The 20,006-nt window shown below is 36.8% G+C and overlaps 1 protein-coding gene across 1 annotated transcript in view; it reads right to left on the reverse strand.

The window, feature by feature from the left end:
- Positions 1-20,006, reverse strand: part of LOC132554131 (uncharacterized) — a gene marked incomplete at its 5' end in the record, with an annotated part of 56,137 nt that overhangs the window by 8,336 nt on the left and 27,795 nt on the right. The window contains 21 exons of the mRNA XM_060218431.1: positions 3,374-3,553; positions 3,845-4,027; positions 4,918-5,020; positions 5,656-5,831; positions 6,198-6,429; positions 6,867-6,969; positions 8,582-8,792; positions 9,137-9,284; positions 9,719-9,813; positions 11,444-11,542; positions 11,857-12,018; positions 12,991-13,137; positions 14,210-14,297; positions 14,503-14,609; positions 14,882-14,971; positions 15,456-15,602; positions 16,117-16,217; positions 16,321-16,391; positions 16,647-16,812; positions 19,029-19,223; positions 19,320-19,458. Coding sequence (XP_060074414.1) covers positions 3,374-3,553; positions 3,845-4,027; positions 4,918-5,020; positions 5,656-5,831; positions 6,198-6,429; positions 6,867-6,969; positions 8,582-8,792; positions 9,137-9,284; positions 9,719-9,813; positions 11,444-11,542; positions 11,857-12,018; positions 12,991-13,137; positions 14,210-14,297; positions 14,503-14,609; positions 14,882-14,971; positions 15,456-15,602; positions 16,117-16,217; positions 16,321-16,391; positions 16,647-16,812; positions 19,029-19,223; positions 19,320-19,458 — 2,943 coding nt within the window. The remainder of the gene's footprint in view (positions 1-3,373; positions 3,554-3,844; positions 4,028-4,917; positions 5,021-5,655; positions 5,832-6,197; positions 6,430-6,866; positions 6,970-8,581; positions 8,793-9,136; positions 9,285-9,718; positions 9,814-11,443; positions 11,543-11,856; positions 12,019-12,990; positions 13,138-14,209; positions 14,298-14,502; positions 14,610-14,881; positions 14,972-15,455; positions 15,603-16,116; positions 16,218-16,320; positions 16,392-16,646; positions 16,813-19,028; positions 19,224-19,319; positions 19,459-20,006) is intronic.

A 20,006-nucleotide genomic window follows, 5' to 3' on the forward strand; every position in this document is an offset into this window, starting at 1 on the left:
ATTAAGAATAAAAGATCTACCAAAATCATTAGGGGGAAGAAGCTTGTCCCAGGCTTGATAGGACAGGCCATGGGTGGGACTGTTTGATTGCTATGCATCAGATTTATGGGAATGAGCAGGGTGATTTTGTGTACACCCAGAGACTAAACAAATGTGGGCATACTTACAGTTTGTCCTGTCACACCCAGGAACAGTATTGTAGTTTCTACAAATTCCCTTTTTTTCCGATGTTTTCCCCTTTCTCTTACCAATTGAAGTTTGGGGAAATGATCGAGGTTGTTTAGGCCTTAGATAAACTGTTTGGAGGTGAGGTATGTCAGTACCCCACCGAAACTGGTCTTCAGCCTGCAGCCTGCGGTATTCCCTATCAAAAAACCAGACTGATGACTGCTCATAACAGTTCAACAGCTGATAAATGCGGGTGGTGTATGACAGGTAATCAAACATCCTTTCCCTAGGAAGTGCCTGATCCTGAATTAGCTTATATAAGATGGCCAAGTTTGCAACTGACCACTGAGGAACCGTGACAGATTCTAATTTAGGCTTTGATGGACCTGCTTTATAAACTAATTGCCCCCCCTCAACGCCCTCTGCTGACCCCAGAACTTCCTCAGATATTTGGCCACCCCGTACATTGACAAAATCAACAATATCCAGATAGGCTGCACCCTTACCTGTAGTAGCTGCTGCCCGGAGATACACTTGTGGGTCCCTCCATGATGCCGATTCACATACAGGACGAGTATTTGTGGCTTCCTGCACTTTTGCCTGCTGATTGTTCATTTGGCCCAGCAGATTGGCCACACTGTCCATGTAGTCCTCTGTTGGCCCACGAACTGTTGATGGTGTGCTTGAATGCCTTATCCCTTCTGATGACTGCTGATGTTTTGTGGAATCTGTGCATTCAATTCCTGATGGTGGCTTGTTATGGGTAAGGGGACCCATATGTCCCTCTTCTGATTTTTGATTGGCCCCCACTGAAGCCTGGCAAGGGGTTTCTTTGTGTTTAGGTCCATTATGCTGTGCATATGAACCATTCGGAAATGTCTGAGCCAATGCTTTCAGCAGAAGCTTTTGCTGACCAACCGGTATATTTGAATTAACCAGGTCTTTTGGCTCCAACAATGCCAAAGCTTCCATACACTGGAAACCAAGCTTCAGTAATATTTCTGATGTTCTGGCAGACAGGCGTTTAAATGCTGCCCATTTTTTTACTTTGCCTTCTTCCAGGTCTTCTTGGCTGACAGCTTCCTCAATGATTTCATCATCCGAATCTAAATCCGACATAGTGAGTGGATTTCTTTTTCTGGTGTTTATCATTCAGGGTTCTAAAGCCCTGTCAGTGCTGGAGGTGGGACCTGGTCACTCCACAGTGCTCTGGAGACTGTGGCTGGGCAGGTCAGTGCAGCAGTGTAACCTACAAACCTCCTTGGTTGTCATTGGCTAAACCTGTCAAGGTGAGGAGGTTAATGGCTGACCATACAAATCCCCCTTATAGGCACAATGTTTCTCAATGGTCCCATTGCCCCAAACTTGACATGCCAAATGTTAGCCCTGACCCCTGGATAACCGACTTGATAAAAGTTGGGGCCATCTGACAAGAATGACACTCCATCCCACCTCATTAATATTGTATTAATTACTTAATACCTACATCTTTTCACAAGGTAAATCTTGTAGCTGCTATGTACACAAAAAAAAATACCAAATTCAAGGAAAATGCATCCCGCTTTTTCTGCTTGAAAATGTTCCTTTAAACACTCTGACAATGCTATTTTTATTTTACCCTCATTGCATATTCATAGAGAAATTTATTTCATTTTCATTTTCAGATAGCAGAAAGGAAGGAAATTTCATGTTATGTTTCTGGTATGATCAAATTACATTCAGGTACAAATAATTATATGGGAATTTGCAAATCTCAGAATTACATATGACAGTACGTGAAAATACATCATAGATGTGGTATGCTACACCATATGTTTAATTAGCAATATGTCATACTTTATATGGAAGTACCAATAGCATCATACTTCACATGGAGATACAACTGGCCTTATCGCATAAAAAAGTACCAATATGTCATATATTATAATGAGGTACCAATATGTCAGGCCTTTTAATGAAGTTATTATTATTATTATTACATTTTTAACGGCCCGTCAACACATAAAAGGTCATTAGGGTCATCAAACGGTAAAATACACAACGATCCAAAAGGAAATTACATTAAACAAACCAAAAGGTAAAAAACAAATGTTAAAAATCTTAAAAGGGTATGTTAACACAAAAATATTAAAATGCTACATCATAGTCTATTATACAGACCAACATCTTTCAGGTAATGTAGAATTTTACAAATCTCAGCAGTTTCAAAAAGGGATTTTAGACATGTAATGTTACGATAAAAGCGTTCTCGAGTAGACAGAAGGTTAATGCAGTCCAATAAAAATGTTTAACGGTGAATGACTCATCACACCCTATGCACAAAGGATTATATTCACCTTTCAACATATATGAATGTGTAAGGTATTTATGACCCAACCTAAGACAGGAAAGGACAACTTCGTCTCGGTGGCTGTCTCTATAGCCTGGAGACCATTCACCAATAACAGGTTAAACGGAGTGCAATTTGTTTTCAGTATAGGTATTCCATCCCTCCTGCCACTGAGCTTTTAAAATTTATTTAATAAATGGTTTAAAATAGGTAAAATGAAGTTTAAAAACAACATGTGGTAGCGATAAAGCTTCCTCTGGGTCACAATCTGATTTGTCATTGTCTGGTATTCCCATGTGTCCAGGAACCCAACAAAAAGCAATACGAAAGTTAAAGGCAAGTTCTTGATATAGTATTAAGGTATCAAGAATGAAAATATATAACAATCAGTCACATGTTGTAATTGAGTACCATATAGGAAAGTACTGTCAATATGTCATACCTTATATGGAAGAACTGTTTTGTCATATGTTACATGTAAGTACCAATATGTCATTCCTTATATGAAAGTACCAATTAATCATACCTTATTAGGAAGTACAATATGTTATACTTCAGAAGGAAGTACATTGTACTAATATGTTATATGTTGATATGGAAGTACAAATTGATCATACCTTAAAAGGATGTGCTATTACATCATACCTTATAAGGAGGTACCAGCATGTCATACCTTATATGGAAGTACAAATATATCATATGAACTTCTATTCTACCAATATATCATGTCTAACAAGGAGGTATCCATATATCATACCTTATATGGACAAACCAATAAGTCACATCTTACATTAAGACATGAGTTTATCATACTTAGTATGGAAGTGTGTCATACTTTTTAAATAGATACAAGTACATCTTAGTAATTTTACTTACCTGGAATGACCTATTTGCCTTTTCCTCATTAGCTTTGTCTTTCTTTCTTTTCTTATCCTCTGCATCCTCTGCGTGTTCTGCTAACATGTTTTTCTGTACAAGTTTCAACAGGTCCTGACAGGCATTGTCATTATGGCGTTGAAAGTTTACTGTCGGAAATGACAATGAGTGGAATCCAACCTGAAATTTTCAATTTTCACATAATATTACAACACTCTGTGTATGATAATGACAGGTATAACTTTACCAGATTCAATTCATGTCTTCATGCAATTGAACAAATTATGAATTTTTGTTGTAAATGTCCTTACTCAATTCATCTTTACTGTATTTTGAACACCTGGTATGTGTATCCACAGCTCACAATGTTTAGCTTAATGATAAGAATTTTGTGACTTGGCCTTTAAAAGCAGATGGAGATGATGAACACTTGTACCATAACTTAGCCCTAAGAAATAGACCGAGTCGTACCTCTGTTCGTTTCCACTTTTCACCTGTCCCAACAACAGCGATCACTATTGGCAATCCAAGCTGCAGGGCAAATCGTAGTTCTTTACAGCAAGTCTTTGACTGGGCATATTCATCAGACACACAAGCAACCATTATCCGTGCCTCAGACATTCCTTTTGCGATTCTGCTGAACAACTGGTCATTCTGTTCATGAAAATTATATTTTAGAATGATTTCATATCATGGTGTATTTGATTTGTTTACAAGTAATAATGAAATTAAGCGCAATCAAGGTGGCAAAACTATATTTGTCAAACAAGAGGTTCAGAGGGCCTGTATAGCTCAAATCAATATTAAAGCAAAATTGAAAAAAACATTCTTACAGAAAATTGTATTAAACAGTGTAACCTGTCTGGCTTAAAGACCAATTTAAAATTAAGATCTGTTTTAAAAAGTCACAAAAACCAGTTTTGCACTGAATTCATCATTGAGCAGTCAGAAATTTACCAGGAGTTTGTTCTGTTTACAGGGTAATGCTCACTATTGAGATCACCTCACTATTAAAACCACTTTGTCTAATACCGAAGGTGATGTTAACAGTGTGACCTTTTAACATCTACATTATCCCTCTATATGCTACACATGTGTTTTTCAATACATATTTACACTACATCCTTCAGAATTGCTGATTCAAACCTTATGATTCTGGGGACATGTTTTTGACTTACTCAACATAGCATATTCTAATGACCTTGAAAGTATGTCAAAGTCATTGATATGAGAACATTTTCTATACAACATTCAGATACCCGTTGGACATATATCAGTATGCTGGCTTTTCTTGAAGTTAAGAAAGAGACTTGACCCCTTGACCCATAGGTACACTGTAAAATATTGGGAACTGGTTTCTTAAAAAAGTAATTCCATTGAAAACACTGAGAGATAAGTGATAAACGACAGATGATGAATGTTATGTGATACATTAATCTACTCCATCAGCCATACTGAAACAGAATAAATACATACACACAGACTATCTGCTGGGCCAACCCTACTAGTCCTATACTCACATCTGGGAGAGCATCTTGACTTACCACATTGACTTGCTCCACATCAATCCAGCAGCCTACACCATGTTCCTCTAAATATTTTTTCAGTTCCCGAGGGTCTCCTGGGCCAATAGCTCCAGATAGCTCCCTATGAAAACAAATATTTATAACAAGGATTTTTGGGCAACACCAAATCTACCCAAGGATATTCCGAAGTCTGTCTGTATGTGTTATCACCTATCACATCTATATAGGTCACAAGTTATCTATATAATCTACATACTTTTCTAGATCACATGCTATCAATATTGGTCACATGATACCTATATAAACTATACAGGTCACATACCATCTATATATATATACCTTTGTAGGTCACATTTTATTTACACAAGTCACATGTTTTCATTATAATCTATATACCATTTTAGCTAATGTGTTATATATATAGGCCACATATGAAGTATATAAGTTACAATACATCTATATATATGTAAGCTATAATGGTCACATGTGATCTGTATAGGTCACTTGCGTTTTTTGTCATGTGTGTAAGAATACATTAGCGCTAATTACAAATTCACTTTAATAAACCAACTTACTTTTGAGCGTGATTTACTTTTTTTGATTTTTGCATTAAAAAATAATTCCTATGAAAGTTAATTGCCAGGAACATCATGTGACATGGGTATTGTCAAAGTTCAAATCTGGGGCCATGATAGAGAGTTTACACTAAAATACATGAATAGTATTTCAGTATAAGCCAATCAACTTATGACATACTTGGTACCAGAATCCACAGCAGTACGAGAATTGACCCAGGAGTAGCTGATGAAGCAAGGGTTGGATGTCTCTGGCTTGGCTAGACTCAGTTCTTCATTCTTCTGCAGCGTGGTCAGTAATTCAGCAAATTTAGTCTTGTATACATCCTTCTTAGAGTTGATCATGTTCACAAAAACCTACAACATATAATTCAAAGCACTGTGAATATCTCTTACTTTCTATTAGATCTCGTCACAGTCAGCACAGAACAGTATAATATGTACTGAGTTAATCTTTTCTAGTCCTACTCTGATTTGAAGTTTTACTGGTGATGTATAAAAACATTCAAAATAAGCCAAAATTTTATTGAACTTTTTGGGTCCCACTATACTGTTTGTGACATCGATCGTGGCAATCGACGTAATTAACACATCATTGTCCAGGCTAGATATGCAAATGAGAAATTTGCAGACAGTCAATTGTGGTTATATCATTCCAAATCATAGTCATTAAATAATAAAAAAGGTTGTGCTAAATTGCCAGTGAATTAGAATAATACCTACCAGATCAGATACAAATACTCCCAAAGTGGGGCTCTGTTTCCAGTCGAAGTTCTCTCCTACAGCTACAACGATGGTGGATTTCTTCATGGTGTTGACAACATACTTGAACATGTCACAACAGACCTCATTGGCAGCATAGTTGTTGGAGATAAACACAAGAAACACTGATGCATGTACAATTTTTTTAGCCATTTCTTCACGAGAGATGAGTTCTTTACCCTCAGGAAAGTAACTGTAAACACACAGAAAAAGACTGAAGATATCTTATTGTACCGTGTAAGAATGATTAAATACTGTAAATCACCAGAAATAAGGATAAGATTAGTAATAGGAATCAGTTCCAGTTTCATAACTGATAATTAAGTAAAATTAATCAAGTCATTTACAGATTATAATCAGTGCCATGCATTCATTGCTACATAGAAGTCTGTTTCTTGCATTAAAAATCTTGTAAATATTTTCAATTAATGTTTATTTAGCTTTGAATCTGTTTTACCTCTTGGATAGTGTTGATAAAACTGTAAGTTGTGAATTACTTCTAAATGAATAACTTTAAATTAAAGAATTACACTTGATCTCAGCATTTTTTTTCCTAATCTCCTCAATAGTTACTTCACAAAGAAATTCAAATTAAGGTATGAGATTAATGCATGAGTTTGAAATAATCACCAGGTGTATCCCTCATTTTCCAGGTCAGCATAGACAGTGGCTGGATGTATGACTTTAGATCTATCTCCTGGTGCGTCTTTGATGCAGTAGGAGATGAAAATATCTGGACAAATATAAATATATATATGATATGTACAAGTTTATATAATGCTATGATATCATATATGAGAGTTTTACAAGATGTAATAATGGTAGGTATATGGCTAACTCTGAATAAAAGTTCTAACAGAATATGTCTCCTGGTACAGTGAAATCACACTGAAATGAATTTAAGTTCAAGCTATCCACCACACTGGGTACCAAAAGCTAGGAGACAAAGTCTACACAAGCTCTAGCTAGTACCACACTGGGTATCATAAGCTAGGAGACAAAGTCTATACAAGCTCTAGCTAGCTACCACACTGGGTATCAAAATCTAGGAGACAAAGTCTATACAAGCTCTAGCTAGCTACAACACTGAGTGTCAAAAGCTAGGAGACAAAGTCTATACAAGCTCTAGCTAGCTACCACACTGGGTATCAAAAGCTAGGAGACAAAGTCTATACAAGCTCTAGCTAGCTACCACACTGGGTATCAAAAGCTAAGAGACAAAGTCTACACAAGCCCTAGCTAGCTACTACAAAGTCTATACAAGCTCTAGCTAGCTACCACACTGGGTATCAAAAGCTAGGAGACAAAGTCTATACAAACTCTAGCTAGTACCACACTGGGTATTAAAAGCTAGGAGCCAAGTCTACACAAGCTCTAGCTAGCTACCACACTGGGTATCAAAAGCTAGGAGACAAAGTCTATACAAGCTCCAGCTAGTACCACACTGGGTATTAAAAGCTAGGAGACAAAGTCTATACAAGCTCTAGCTAGCTACCACACTGGGTATCAAAAGCTAGGAAACAAAGTCTATACAAACTCTAGCTAGATACCACACCAGGTATCAAAAGCTAGGAGCCAACTCTACACAAGCTCTAGCTAGCTACTACAAAGTCTATACAAGCTCTAGCTAGCTACCACACTGGGTATCAAAAGCTAGAAGACAAAGTCTATACAAGCTCTAGCTAGCTACCACACTGGGTATCAAAAGCTAAGAGACAAAGTCTACACAAGCCCTAGCTAGCTACTACAAAGTCTATACAAGCTCTAGCTAGCTACCACACTGGGTATCAAAAGCTAGGAGACAAAGTCTATACAAACTCTAGCTAGTACCACACTGGGTATTAAAAGCTAGGAGCCAAGTCTACACAAGCTCTAGCTAGCTACCGCACTGGGTATCAAAAGCTAGGAGACAAAGTCTATACAAGCTCTAGCTAGTACCACACTGGGTATTAAAAGCTAGGAGACAAAGTCTATACAAGCTCTAGCTAGCTACCACACTGGGTATTAAAAGCTAGGAGACAAAGTCTATACAAGCTCTAGCTAGCTACCACACTGGGTATCAAAAGCTAGGAAACAAAGTCTATACAAACTCTAGCTAGATACCACACCAGGTATCAAAGCTAGGAGGCAAAGTATATAAAGCTCTAGCAAGCTAACAAAATGGGTATGAATGCCATGAGACCCAAGTTAGGCTCTAGGTGCTGCGGTTTGTCAACTCACTAGGTAAGGAATGCTTTGAAACACCAGTTAAATTGTGGCTCATATTACACTGGGTATGAAATGCTGTGAACCTCTTTAGCCTCCATGACAGATCCTGTAACCAAGATTTAATTATTTCTACTCACTGACTGACATCTCGTTTTGTATCTGCTGCAAATTGTTGACATCCTGATCCAGATGAACTTCGAAGTCACTGTTAGTGTCAGGAGCCATAATGCCCTGAAGGTTGAGAATGGGGGCAGTGTGGAAATACTTCTGACATTGTAGGAATGGTGCCTTCAGTTCCAGGGCACGGCGGACACCAGATGCCCTGAACATATGGGGATCTTTTACATACTGCAAATATATCATAGAAAACTAGATTCATTTTTTTGTAATTTAGGAAACTAGTACAGGTAACAATAAGCCAAACTGAAATACTTCCTGAAATGCTGGCACGGAATTCACAATCTATTATAATGTACACATATTTTAGACAAAACATTTTCTCTCAATTTTATCTTGAATTTCTCATTGAAGGATAAAACATTGTATCCTACATTTAAATTGATTCTAAATTCTAAATTTGCAATCAAAGATGCTGACACAATGATTGATGAAGACATTGACCTTGACTGAATTATGAACTTGTAGAACCTTAATTATATACAAATAATAACTGATAAAAATGCATCTTTCACCTGTTTTGTACAATCTGGACATGGTATCTCATAATCGTAAGCAACACCATGGAAGGACTCATTAATTAGACCTTCAAACACCTCATGAATAAAGAACAGCAGATTTTCCGGCTTCATCCCTTGGACCCTAACATTTAGCTCCGAGTCCCTAAAGAAAACAAGGGTAAACTTTTAGTTACCAATCAAGCATGCGGGGAGAGTTTATTGTATTCTGTAACTGTGATAACAGATTGCAGCTACTACATTTATTGTATAATAAGCCCATGTTTGGTAATAAGCCCATCCCAAATCTAAAGCTGTTCAGTTGCACTACCGTTAATTACGATTTTAATGCTCTGTAATAAGCCCAATTTAATTATAGTTAATGTGTTGTCCTCTTGGATTACTGAAGAATATGTATGATATCTGACAGCTGAATGTTACATGTATTTCCTTTTAAAAACATTACAAAATCAGTCCACTTTTATTAACAATGAAATACACAAAACTCAAGAGATTCTTACAGATTAGTCAGTTAACAAATATTATCTAATTCTACAATCAATCATTTTTGTATGTCAACGATAACACTTGAAGTCTTACTTAATCTGTTGTATCAATGCTATCTGGCCATTTTTCTGCAAAAATGATCCTCTCTTCCAGATCATGGAGTCATCTGAGTACCCATGCAGTCTTACCTGTGTGTAAACAATACAATTTTTAAAAAAAAAATCCTCTAAATGCTTCTCTGCAGTAATTAAAATTCTGGGATTGACTTATACCTATGTACCAAGTCCATTTGAAAACAAACAACATTTTGGCAACTCAGTGTCCACTTTAATGTTTACACATTCCACCACCATTTATGACTTTGCATGAAGATGCCATAAACAAATTTTTAGAAATATATCATCGGAAAAACTTGTTTGTTTTTCAGAATTTCAAAATACTACTAATTAAATGAAAGACCAATTCAAAACATGTTTTTAACAAGAGGCCCATGGGCCTAAACGGTCATATGACTACAAAAGCTTTCAGCAGGGAGAAGGGCTATTTTTTCTACTTTGAATGAAATCTTGTGTCTTCCATAATGTAGATGGTAGTTTTAGTGAGGAGTAGGTAACTGTAACAAGTGTTTTCTATTATTTGACAGTAAATTTGGAGTTCAAACTGGTGAAACTTGAGAAGTTTGAAATAGGTGTTGCACAGTAAAACCATGATTGTGCAATCATGTTACAAAATGGCCTCTGTGGCTGCTGTATCAATATTTTGACAAGGTCGAAAAATAACAACACTTTGTTGGCTAACTTTCTTTAACATTCCCACCAATTTTCAGCTCAATGGCACGTGTGGAACTGGAGGAGAAATTTAAAATATGTTTCTCAAGATGGTGGCCATAGTGGCCATCTTGGATTTCAGACATAGACGAAAAATAACAACACTTAGTCAGGACCATCTCAGGATCATTTCATGCAAGTTTAAACTCAATCCCATTGGTGGAACTTGAGAAGAGGTTTGAAATGTCAAAAGTTTATGCATGACACATGGCAGATGATGATGGACGAAGCGCAATGAAGGGTCAGGTGATTTAAAAATTCAGTTTATCAGAGCCAGTCCTCTAATTGCATTTTTTGAGATTGAAATTTTGAAAGTGAGTAATCTCTTCCAGAACATTCATTAAACCTTGAAAGAAAGGATCTTATATCCGAACACAAAAGACTGAATGCATATCTCCATATGCATGTTAAATCACCCCTAGCATGTATATGTATAAGGGACAGAAACATTATTTGCTGTCAAAACAGGAAATAAAAGTATACATACATATACACTGTCTAAAACTTTCAACATCAATTAAGGATAAATTCTACATACATAAATTGCACTTCATGAAAGCTGACACATACATGTACTTGTATAATAATGTTTTCTGAATGTGATAATCTTCGAAGATTTGCCCACAAGGGCACCTTGCAATTACAATTATATACTGACTAAAGCTAAATACAGAAAATACTTTAATTTTTATACTTACATCACTATCATGTTTTGGGGAAAAATTAATGAGACACCTGCCTATATTGATCAATAAAATTATACAACAGAATCACAGTTGCATTATGAAATAGTCAGCATGGTGACATCACAAAAGAGCATGCCCAGTTACCGTTCTAGTCCCATCATGACACTCGTCTTTTGTACTGCTGTAATGGGAAGCCACAGGCAAATAGAAATATTCTTATATGAATTTGATTTTAATGCAGTGATATTTTCAGTAATTGTGAACACTTATAACTATATAATTGTTGTTCTCGTGTTGTAAGTTACCTGTCCCCTGTTGAACAAGCCAGCTGGGAGATAGTCAAATTTGTAGACCATTACTGTTTCATAAACACCACCTTCTTTGTTCATCTCTGGCCATTTAATCTATAAATAAAATATATCAAAAGTCTGATGATGAAACTGTTTCATGATTTACCTGCTTAGTATTATACAAAATCGGTATCCTGTGATAAGCCCAGGGGACTTAAATCTCTGGATAGCTTAAAATTAGGAGATTGGCTCAACACAATGGCATTTACTGGAATTTCTATGGAAACTTGAGTATATATTGGTGGGCATATAACCAGAATGGTCCTACTGCCTTATTTATACAGTAATATAAGATCCATTATGATTACATCTTACAGCAATGATCAAAGGCAATGTGGTTAGGATACGAATCTTGTTTTTCCTCTTACCTCTGGACGCTTCTCTGGAAGAAGACATGGTACAATGTTACATTTTTCCCCCTCTAACTGGAACGTCAAGTCAAACTGTTCAGTCAGTTTCAGAAGCCAGTCACACATCTTTGGATATTCTTTCCAGACTGTTCCAATATCAGAATGCTTCAGATGACCATCCTGAAAGTATGAAAGTTTACTGAAATAGAGTCTTGTTAACACAAAGTAACTTACATGAGCTCCAAAATGTGCAGCCCTCCATATACTGAATACATGTCAAAAGTGGCCTTAGTGACCTTTGACCTTTAACCTTGACTGATAATCATCAAAATCTAATCAGAATTTGATGTAGTGAATATGAATTAAATCTGTTAAGGGGTTTATAAGATATGTTGTATGTAAGCTGTTTATTTCAAAAGTGGTCAAGGGTGACCCTTGACCTTTAATCTTTAACAGTACCAATATCCAATCAAGAGCAGAACCTGATGGTGTGATGCTATGATGTTAATTTGAACTAAATTTGTCAAAGAGTTCACAAGATTTTTGTACAAATTCTTATTTTTTCAAAAAGTGGCAAAAGGTGACCTTTGACCTTTAACCTTAACCAATTCCTATACATGTGTAGAGCTTGATGTTGTGGCGCTATAGTGTCTGTTGCAATATGACCAAGTGGATACATACTTGTATTATCCATAGAAATACATCAAAACAGTAAAAGTTCTATTTACAGGTTTACATTCCAAATTTATCTAATACAACACCTAAATACAAAATGAGGGGCTCACATAGCTACACCCTCAAATCCCTAACTTTTTATTCTTAAATAAATATTTTGAGTGAATCATGAGATATTTTGTGCACAAGCTTTTTATGTCAAAAGTGGACAGTGGTGACCTTTAACCTTGACAAATTACCACCAAAACTGAATCAGGCATAGAACTTACTGTTGTGATGCTATGGTGTGACTCTGAACTAAATCTGTTTAAACGTTTATGAAATATCTTAAACATAAACTTTGCATAGATGGACAAAGTGATTCTTATATAACTCCTTTTAACTATAGTAGATGTACAACCAAGCATTTATCATCAGAAAACCTGTATGTTCTGAAGGCCTAGCCACACAATACCATAAAGACAGGTTGATCATTACCTGGATGGATGACTGTTTAACAGACACTACACAGGCCATCACATCTACAATCCACTGAGGGTTGATCACCACATGCTTGTGTAGGTACTCATTCTGGAAGTGTTGTACAGATCCAAGATCATGTAGGAACTGGATTGCTTGAGCCACCTAACAAACATCATTTTAAAATTGCATCAATATACTGATATCAATGATAAATCAAAAATGATGCAATAATCAAGCAATCATTGTGTGAAACATACATCTTTGATCAATTTGGAAATGTTGTAAAATGTGACCCATGACTCTCTAACATTAATTTACTCAAATGACAACCTTAATACTTCATATGATAAGCAAAATAAATAAATACATGATTCTCAGGTCAGTTTTTTTCCAAAAAGAGACAAGACAGGAAAGGTTTTTTTTTTTACCATTTTATTGTCAAAAAGACAAAATAGGGATTTTTTAAAATTTGATTTTTCAGACCAAACTTTATCCATTTTCATAGAGACTTGTTAAACATGTGGGAATTAGTTATTAGTTATAGGTCTTTGTCTTTTACATTAATGATCCTATGGTTCTGGTTTTACAGTTAAATGTGTAACAGATATTTCAGGTGCTGCTTTTCTCCACACATTCTTTTTCCAAAAACGATGAAAGAGATTCTTTTTTATTCAACCAAGAATAACATATGTAACACTGGGCTTTTCTTGGCTTCAAAGTAGATTAGAACTGATATGAAAACCAAGTAATTAATTATTTTTGCCTAAGGTCTGTAACAGTAGAAGCTGATGTTATGATACCATGGGGTACATATGAACCAAATCTGTTGAGATGGTCTAGAAATATGACATTGTTTCAGAATGGCACAGGATGAGTGGTAACACTATGCTCTCCCTTTAAAAAGGTAGGGGCATAAAATGAGTCAGTTAAGAACTGCCATCTTGTCACATCGCTATGGGATGACCCAGTATCTATACTCTAAGGCAACAAATTAACCTTCTGGTTTTTCTAAAGTATCCAAACTTTCCATTAACAAAATCAAGTTGTTATCACTTTGTCAAATGTCAATGATAGCCTGGTATTAAACTACACTTACCTTCGAACTTTTTCATGATAATAATTTCAACTCATGTTTATGTAGAATGAGCAGAAATAAGATACAATACAAAAAGACTATAGAAATGTTTTTGCTAAATTTCTCAGAATTAGGTTTATAGAAAAATGTAGGAAGTACCTCAACAGCATCCACTATTCCAGCCTCTGTGGCCAAATTCTCTACATTGTGGTATGGCAGCACATCACTCCTATTTGAGATTTTCTCACTGTAAACATACAAGCAATATGATTGAGTTGATCTGTTGTTGTCAAGCAAATTGCACTCTAACATTGGGTCAGTAAATGATAAAATGTTTGACATTTGATTGCATATGAAAATATACTTAAAGTGTATCACTCAGTGAAATCACAGTCATTAACTCAAAATAAAACAGGAAAACAGGCTATAAATCTTTCTAACTCAAAACTTACTTTGCAATGATAGATTCAAAATGAAGCCATGCCTGAGGAATTTTCTCTCCCATGTACTCTTGCTGTAATGTTACTTTGTACAATGCCTCTTTCAGGTCGGGAATACCCTGTAGATATAAATATCACAGCTATATAACACCGAACAACACCTTCAAATCAGGGATACCCTGGAGATATAAATATCACAGCTATATAACACCGAACAACACCTTCAAATCAGGGATACCCTGTAGATATAAATATCACAGCTATATAACACCGAACAACACCTTCAAATCAGGAATACCCTGGAGATATAATGATCTAATTAGGTCAAGCACATCCTGAGGTATAAATAGCATAGTTCTACAACACAGAGATTATTAGATCTACCACTTACGTTTCCATTCTTTGAACTAACGAAGTGGAATCCCTCTATTTGGTGATAGGTTTGGTTCATTTCGTCCATAGGTAACTCCACTTTGGTCATCTACAAACAACAGCAAATCTCGTTTTTATAGAAACAATATGACATTTGCATTACACAATACAATAAGTATGCCATGGTCATATAAATGGGGGCCTTAGACATGTAGAGATTTTGATGGTCAGAGTGGGGTGTCCACTACAAAGATGGAAGTATGTACTGTGATGGTCAGAGTGGGGTGTCCACCACAAAGATGGAAGCATGTACTGTGATGGTCAGAGTGGGGTGTCCACCACAAAGATGGAAGTATGTACTGTGATGGTCAGAGTGGGGTGTCCACCACAAAGATGGAAGTATGTACTGTGATGGTCAGAGTGGGGTGTCCACCACAAAGATGGAAGCATGTATTGTGATGGTCAGTGTTGGGTGCCTTAGGAGTATATACTATGACAGTCAGTGTCTATGACTCACCTGGTCAGTGTGGGTGCCCACAACAAAGATGGGGCCTTAGGAGTATATACTATGACAGTCAGTGTCTATGACTCACCTGGTCAGTGTGGGTGCCCACAACAAAGATGGGGGCCTTAGGAGCATGTACTGTGATTGAGTTGAGCCAGAAGTTCAAACCAGCATGTTCATGTCCAAGTCGTATATTCCACAGCAGCAGGTACACAGCGCGGTCAGAAAGGAAAAACTGAAAATAAATGATGAATAAATGATGTGTTACATGACAACTTTTATCTGACATGTGCTGTATTTGCCTATGAGAGTACTCTTAATTTGATTCATTGACAGCCATTTTCTCATGTGTGCATTATTGCACTGTAAGATTCCCTCTGCCTAAAGTTAACAATCTTTACCTAACTTGTATTGTATTACCCTGTGAGATGTCCCCTTTGTTTGAACACAGGCAGCTATTACCTGATTTGTATTAGATTACTCTATGAGATGTCCCCCAGGTTTTATCCATGACGGCCATTACCAGATGTGTGCTGTATTACCTGATGGGTATAACATATTACCCTTTGAGATGTCCCCTAAGTTTTATCCTTGACAGCCATTACCAGATGTGTGCTGTATTACCTGATGGGTGTAACATATTACACTATGTGATGTTCCCTAAGTTTTTTCCCTTGGTAACCATTACCTGATGTGTGTTGTATTACCCTATGAGATGTCCCCCAGGTTTTATCCATGACGGCCATTACCTGATGTGTGTTGTAGTACACGGTCTGACCAGCGAAGTCCCACACACTGTAGGATATTGTCTCTCCCTTGTAATCCACATCCCAAGTACAGATGTCAATTCCTGTATCAAAATATAGTCAAGTCAAAGTCAAATCTGAATCATCTCTCAATTATAATTTAAGGCGACAAATTTTCAGATTTTTTCACAGAGAAATCATACAGACCATCAGTAATAGCATCTGCTCCAGTCAGATTGGACTCCTCTTGCAGACTGGACATCAGAGCTTTCACTAAACTGAAAAGATAAAGGTAAAAGACTATGTTTCAATGTAGGTGCAACTGAATAAACAAGTAGAAAGCTTTCCTACTACATAATGACTGTGTCAGAACAATCAGATTTATAGAAAAAGCAATATATTTTGGTGAAAATCACCTCCTGTTCCAGGCATATGCTTTTGCCAACTCCCTCATTCTGTCTCTTTAGGAATACAAAAACCAACCTGTTCACGACTGACTAAAATAGTACCACCAATGTATTCCTCTTAATTACCTGGTTTTACCAGCTCCACCAAGTCCCACCAACATCAGTTTGGTTCGTTTACAGTCCACAGATCCTGTCAGCAGACGTTTGAGGTAGGCATATGTTGTAGTAAATCCTCGTTCTCTGATCTCTTTTGGAGGGGTTTTCAGCAAGGGGCAGTCATCCAAAGTTAACCCTGATATAACAAAAAATGCTCATAGTAATTAACCTTTACTTAAGTTCACTTTTTTACAAATCCTTGAGAATCAACTTTTAGGCCAAATTTATCTTATCACATACAGCCGCCTCAATCAATACACTTCTTGACATTTGTCTTCCTATCCCTGTACTCACAACTGTTCCTTCCCAAGTACTTTATCATTGCTGCTGGCCTTGCTTTCCTGGTGACCTACATTTCTGCATTACCTTTCCTCCCAGACAATCTACTTTTCCCAGTGTCTTTCTTCTCTGAGTTGTCTCACTTCTCTGATGACCTGCCATTATTAGCATGTAAAATTCCTAATAACCTCTCCATACTTAATTACCTCCCTTTATCAGAGCTTTCTTTTTCTCTCCTACCATGGCTAACTTGCTTTTCAACTGGTCACCTCTCTTTTCCAGTATCACCATTTTCTTATGATTTGCCTTCCGCAGTTACCTCCCTTCCCTGATTATCCAATTAGCTTGATATCTCTATTTCCAACTCTCCCTCTCCTAGTGACCTCTGTTTCTGATGTAGCTCTTTTCCCATTAACATTGCTTTTCTGCACAGGTTTTTGAGGCACCTCAGTCACCAGTTGGCAAATTATTTTAAGAATAATCTGAATGAGGCAACAGGTCAAACAGGTCATTAAGCAGCTGGATTGTCCGTGAACAATATTGACTTTATCTCAATCACCTGCCCATTCTGTTCTTCTGTATGTTTCTATTTTTTTTAAATCCACACAACCTCTACATATAGGATATGCTAGCCAACACATTGTTTACCAACAAGCAGTACGTATTTATGTCAGGATGGTCTACAGCCTTGCAACTTATAAATGTGTTAGAAGAATGGACGGAAGCCCTTGACAATGCCCTAGATGTGGAATGTATATACTTAGACTTTAGTAAGGCTTTTGTCATGGTCCCTTATCTCAGGCTAATAAAAAAATTAAAATCATATGGGATAAATGGCGTGGTTCATACTTGGTTGAAAGACTTTCTGTACAACAGACAACAAAGAGTAATAGTCAACAGAGCAACTTCTGAATGGGGAAAAGTGACATCTGGAATACTTCAGGGGTCAGTGCTTGGGCCACTCTTGTTCGTCATTTACATAAATGACTTGCCAGAGAAGGTGGACTCAACTGTATACTTATTTGCAGATGACATAAAAATGTTCCAAGTTATTAAGTCTGAAGGAAATAGGAAATCTTTACAGGAAGACCTGTTCAGACTTTCTGAATGGAGCAAGGCTTGACTGCTATCATCTAATGAAGATAAGTGTAAGTTTATGCACATTGGAAAGCATAAAAACAGAAAACGCCACTTATGTACTGAACAACACAACCCTTGGAGAAGTTGAAGAAGAGAAAGATCTTGGGGTAATTTTTGACAAAGAACTTACCTTTGACAACCATATCAGTGAAAAGATACAGAAGGCAACATCAATATTTGGCATGATCAGAAGAACATTCAAGTTTCTTAATTCTGTGTTATTTATTCCACTCTACAAATAACTTGTAAGAACACACTTAGAACATGCCAGTGCTGTTTGGAAACCCTACAAATGAAACATATTGGAAGGTGTCCAAAGGAGGGCAACAAAACAACTACCTGGAATGGGAAATCTGTCGTATCTGGAAAGATTAAAGATGATGAAACTGCCAACCCTAACCTACAGGCGTTTTCGAGGTAATATGATAGAGATGTACAAGGCAGTTGGAGGAAAATATGATAAGGGGGAAACACGGTTTATAAGGATGTGGTCTGATACCTCTGGGAGATCCAGCACAAAAACTAACTCACTGAAAATATACCCAAAACATGCCAGAACATCATTACGGAAAAGCTCCTTCTCCAATAGAGCAACAGTTGTATGGAACAGTTTCCCTTACCTCATTGTAACTACCAATACACTAAACAGTTTCAAAAACAAACTGGATGAATACTGGAATGGGCAGGAAATTAAGTACGACGACTACAAAGGAACAGTACGTATAACTACCGGAAGTGACATTTATAATAACAATAACAATTCTTATGAGACCAGCGAAGAGGATCCTTAACCTGTGCTGGAAAATATCATTAACCATCATTAAATATACACATTTTACACGTTGCCGTTCTCTATCCTAATGAATCCATTTTCACATACTCATCGTAACATTGCTTTACAAACAATGACATAACCCTGTTCAGTGTACTTACGTTTTAGAGGACAGCGTCCAGCCTCAGCAGCTATAGATAGCAGGTTTGGGTTGAAGGCCAGGGTCATATTGTCCAGCTTTTCTAAATTCTGAATACCTGCTGGTACATGGACAATGCCTTGGTACTGAAGATTGAGGTAGGTCAGATTCTTAAGTGTTAGAATCTCCTCTGGAAATCCACTTGGAGTATTGTCATCTGTAAAAACATTTACAAAATATCCGATGAAAATATGAAATATTTATGGCATTCACTTCAAATGAAATCTAATAAATCACAGTTTCCTTTAATTACCTGGAGGGTCTATGCCTTTGTATCCAAACCTTGGAAAGATGGAGAAGAGACTGGCATTTAACCTAGCTATCTCTTTAGTATCTAGTGTTCCACTACTGTCGAAATCAAACAACTGGAACATGTCATCGTGATTCAGCTTCTGAAAAACAAAGCAGAGTAACAAAATAAATCCCAGATCTCTTATTGTTGGTAGGCTTGATTTTGTTTGTTTTACTGCTCAATGAACAGCCAGGGTCATTTTGAGGTTGGATCTTCTTGTAGTAGTTAGTTGATAGATGTACCTCTCTGAACATCATGCAGAAGGCCCATTGCATGTGATCTAGAGCAAACAGTGTAAAGTGTAACACCCAAACTCATAACCACAAGAGAATAGGGCAGTTGATAATCTCAGTTTTTTTAAGCTAATTGAATTAAGTTAAGGTGATTACTGTAGATTTGATTATGTATTGGACCCAATTTCACTTAAATGAAATAAGTATCTCCGGTAATATCCACACATACATGGGAAAGTAAAATGAAAGAAAAATAACTTTGACAAGAGAACACTCAGTATGACATTGTTGATTCAGTTTTCTCAGATGATACTTGTCGGGGACTATTTTGGTATAAATAGTTCATCAACTGAATTTCAGTATCACGATCCTGTTGCAATGTTAAAACTATTATCGTAACTGCTAATGCTGCAAA

The sequence above is a fragment of the Ylistrum balloti genome, unplaced genomic scaffold (genome assembly GCF_031769215.1).
Source record: "Ylistrum balloti isolate Yb309-2 unplaced genomic scaffold, AGI_CSIRO_Ybal_v1 Utg370382, whole genome shotgun sequence".
NCBI lineage: Eukaryota > Metazoa > Mollusca > Bivalvia > Pectinida > Pectinidae > Ylistrum > Ylistrum balloti.